Raw genomic sequence first — 4,415 nt, 5'->3', positions numbered from 1 at the left:
TCTCATTTCAAGAATAACCATAGACAAAGGTCATAATTTTTTGGCTTGCTGGAACTGCCCCTTTTTGGAATGCTTCCATTTTTGCGAACTCTTTTCTGGAATCTTCTTGTTAGGTAAGCCATATCAGCATCATCACCACCTGAATTATTGTTGTCCGTCTTGAGGATGGGATTCTTCTCCCTTTTGGGCTCTCTTCTCTCATTGTCCTTCTACTTCTTCATTTTATAGGTTTTCAGATTGCCAACAAGTTCATCGATGGTTAGCTTCTGCAGGTCCTTTGCCTCTGTGATAGCATTCACTTTGCTTTCCCAGGAACTGGGCAAAACACTTAGTATTTTTCTGACGAGTTTGTTTCTTGGAATGATTTCTCCCAGAGAGTGAAGCTCATTGATGATAGAAGTGAACTGAGTATGCATGTCCTGGATGGATTCATCACCTTTCATTTTGAAAAGCTCATATTCTATGGTAAGCATGTCAATCTTTGATTGCTTAACTTGTGTTGTTCCCTCATGGGCTGTTTGGAGAGCCTCCCAGATCTCCTTAGCAGATTGGCATGCTTAGATCCTATTGTATTCATCAGGACCGATACCACAGATAAGAATTTTCTTTGCACGAAAGTTCTTTTCTATGACCTTGCGGTCAGCATCATTGAACTCCATTCTTGTTTTGGGAATTGTTACAGCGGGTTCGCCACTGGTTTTTGTGGGGACGAAAGGTCCATCGCAGATGACATCCCAGAGCTCTGAGTCTTCAGCCATGATGAAGTCGTGCATCCTAGTCTTCCACCATCCATAGTATTGGCCATTGAATCTTGGTGGCATGTAGGTAGATTGACCTTCTTCGAAGTTTGGTGGAGTAGCCATGAGGATCCTTTCTAGGTGTTAGCCTGATAGAAAGAATCTGCTCTGATACCAATTGATAGAATTTAAGGGTCCACCAAACTATATAGAAAACCAGGTTCTCTATTAGTTCCTACATAACACACGCACACCGCAGTAGGTAAATGACACAAAGACGTTTTACGTGGAAAACTCCCAGCTCACGGGATTAAAAATCACGACCTACCCCTTGTAGGATTTCAACTTCACTACTGAGCAAACTTTAAATTACAATATATTGTAATCTAGGAATTAACCTCTTAATCTCTTACTAACTTGTAACAACTCTATTACAAGCCACTTTGTAATAACTCTATTACAAAGACTTCCAACTTGACTAAACTAGCCAAGACACAAACACAAGGGTTTATGATTTACAAAGGTTTCCTACACAATGCTTCTAACTAAGCTAAGTAGGAATTACAAGTGAAAAACTTTAACAAAGGTGCAACACAACTACGTACATGTAATAACTCAATACAGGGAATTGGTCCGTTGTTATGTTGTTCTTTGTTCTCGATGCTCTTGAGAATCGTTTGCCAGATTGATTGGTCATTTGAGAGAGTACTTGATGGATTCTTCAAAAGTTCAAGTGAAGTTTTGTCTTTGGTTTAATGTTAATATAACATTGGTGACATCACTTGAATAATGCAAGCGTGGACGGTACAGGATCATTCCCAATAAAGTTGACCGCTGCACTGTTTCGCACTGTTGCGTGTGTAGGAAGCAACTTTACTGCTGTTGGAGAGTTGACTAGTATGATCACTAGGGGAACTGACGTCCATCTGTTTCCCTTATTGACTTTGATTTTTGAAGCGTTGATTTACAATTCCAGCTTAAGTCTTGTTTCCACATACTTGAGAATGTATATCAGGTTCCTTATCTGGTCCTTGTCATTAAGTTTGTTAGATCCTCAAAACATAACAAGGTGCATATAGCCTATCACTTAGCTTAACTAGCTAGTAACTTTGCAATGTATACTTCTTTGTACTGTATAGGATCAACAGCTTATCCGATAAATGCATATCTCCACACACTTCACAAATCACAGTTGGTTCTCTTTTACTCCTCCTTTTGAGCTACGTTTGGAATTTATGTAAATGGGGCTTCGAGTATTCTTTTCAAATTTACATGTGCATTTCCTCAGCTTCACGCTACAAAAAGACCATGATTCCATCCCCCCTCTGTGTAAGCTATAGACACCAAATAAATGCACACTGACAATTAAGTGCCAAGTATGCTAGCTTCATGCTTCCCATGTATTAATATTCCTTTTGTCAACAAGTTACAGCTCCGAATTCTTTGAATATATAGGCTCAAAGCATAATATTTTAAAAACACACACACATATCTTTGGTATAACTAGACAAAAGTTCAACATTAATTATTTGGTCCAGCCCTGCTAATTATATATATCCTCTGGACTTAACAATTACACGCCTTCTTTAATCTTGTTGTTACATACATTCCAAAATGATTACTATCAAGTTTCTTTATGTATAGAGAAATTAACACTTTTTGGGAGATGGGAGAGATGCAATGTAATTTTTATAAGCATGAAGCTAGCTAAATGCGTTTAGCTGATCATCTAGACTGTCCTTTTCTTGCATGGAAATTTTATAAGATGGAAATATGGCAATTGTCAATAAATCTTTTCGCACTCAAATATGATACGAATGGTATTTGGGAATTAGTTAGTTCATTACTTGCCTTTCATGAGCCCTAATTAGCCAAGCAATGGCTAACTAAAAATTAAATAAACGTGTGCCGCTGGCCGCGCTCCTACTTATGGTTGATTCATGTTCTATTTCTCTATCTTTTATATCAAAAATTGATATCATTATCCATTAAGTGAGCTTCACTTTAAATTGTAACTAAATTCGATAATGAACTTCTACGAGACTTTCGAACACTAATTTTGTAATTTGAATCCGCCTATATTCTATATATGAGATTTTAAAATTTTATTGTTTCAGTTTACGTAGATTAACATCTTTAGGTCTTTCAATAATTACAGAAGAAAATTGTCTTGGATCAACCACTTCTAAATTAATGTACAAGGATTAGTTCCGCAAGTCTACAAGCTAGAAAGGCAAGTTTACTTCATCTTTGAATAAGATGTTTCAATGATTCTTCTGTAAATTTCTTTCATTCATTTGGATTAGGTGATTGATCATCTTCTTGTCAGAAAAAGTTGAATTATTGTCAAAGCCTTTATAAGGACTTCTTGACTCATAAATACAGCCACCCAGCGATGGTCGTTAATAGGGGGATATGTTTTATGAATGCCTCACCATTGCCATTTTTCTTTTGCCTTACTTTATTTAGTTTTAGAATTACTACAACCCTATTAGTTAATTATAAAGGTTGTATGTCTATTGCATAGTTTTAAGTGGATATTTATTCAATTAAATATCCAATCGTTCAATGCGATCAATACTTCGTCCGTCTAAAATTTATTGACATTGTTTGCGTGTCGATGTCCAAAATTTTGAAGTTAAATTGTATCGAATATTTTAATGATCATGGCTCAACTCTTCCTTAGTGTCAGCGACAAACAAAATAACTCGTACAATGATTGCAGTCTAACCTAATTACTAATCAATCTTCTCTTATCACATGTTTCATGGCACGACCATGTGCTCATGGTGAAGTTTGCCTCCGAGACTTTGGTTTCAATTTATGCCTCCCATTTCATGTTAAGGCTTCAACCTTAATTAATTACATAGCATACTCTTGTGGCTCATTTCATGTGTTGTATCTTAGCTATGACACACAAGGGATAGTTAATGACATGCTTGTCCCTTACCTGGTATTGAGTCTGTAATGACCCGATTAGTCGTTTTGAGTATTACAACCCTGTTTCCCCATTTACTGCTCAAATTAGGCTTTACAGTTGTTGTGTGACTTGTCACAAGTGTCTTGTGCTATTACCCTCGCAAAACACACTTTCGCTCCACACAATGTAGCAGCACCCAACATTAGGTCAAAGGGCCCTTGCTTGATATGCCAAAATCCAAGCCATGCTCAAAGTAAGGCATGAGGTTCCTCAAATTCCTTTAAGAAATAGCATACTAAAGTGGATATTCATAAGCAAATAAAGCTGATTTAATTATAATTCTTCTATTTCTTGAAGTAGGAAAATGCAAAAAAAAAAAAAATCGAAAAAAGAAAAGAAATGCTAAAAAGAGAGGAAACGACATCCAATTGCTTTCCAAAACCCTATATATATGTCACGACCTAATTTAGGATCATGACCGGCGCCTAGAAGCAAGTGCTCCCAAGTAAGATTCATCGCTAATTTACAGAAAATCGGACAGAGTTTTTCCTGTTTTAGGACTATGCAAAAATAAACTTGTCTTAGAAATCAACAACACAACCAACCAATATCCACCAAAACAAGTTATAATCCTTATTCACGAAGTATTTCCAATACAATAATACGAACTCCATCTCCAAATATACGATAGGAAAGTCTAATATGAGTCACAAGTCTATATCAATAAAAAAATACTCATGACACTCATAAAAATGACT

The 4,415-nt window shown here is 36.4% G+C and overlaps 1 protein-coding gene across 1 annotated transcript; it reads right to left on the bottom strand.

The window, feature by feature from the left end:
* Positions 1-209: 209 nt before the first annotated feature.
* Positions 210-821, bottom strand: LOC142173605 (uncharacterized). The gene is made up of 2 exons (XM_075239227.1): positions 633-821; positions 210-539 (listed from the first exon to the last, which is right to left on the bottom strand). The coding sequence occupies exons 1-2, from the start codon at positions 819-821 to the stop codon at positions 210-212; spliced, it is 519 nt and encodes a 172-aa protein (XP_075095328.1).
* Positions 822-4,415: the final 3,594 nt, after the last annotated feature.

The sequence above is a fragment of the Nicotiana tabacum genome, chromosome 19, assembly GCF_000715075.1.
Source record: "Nicotiana tabacum cultivar K326 chromosome 19, ASM71507v2, whole genome shotgun sequence".
Classification (NCBI taxonomy): domain Eukaryota; kingdom Viridiplantae; phylum Streptophyta; class Magnoliopsida; order Solanales; family Solanaceae; genus Nicotiana; species Nicotiana tabacum.
This window is presented reverse-complemented; position numbering and strand designations above follow the sequence as displayed.

Excerpts from the sequence above, each read along its gene's own strand:
- LOC142173605 (XM_075239227.1), bottom strand. The coding sequence starts at position 821 with ATGCCACCAAGATTCAATGGCCAATACTATGGATGGTGGAAGACTAGG. Across the intron at positions 540-632 it reads TCAATGATGCTGACCGCAAG|GAGATCTGGGAGGCTCTCCA; the intron begins GTCATAGAAAAG and ends CAATCTGCTAAG.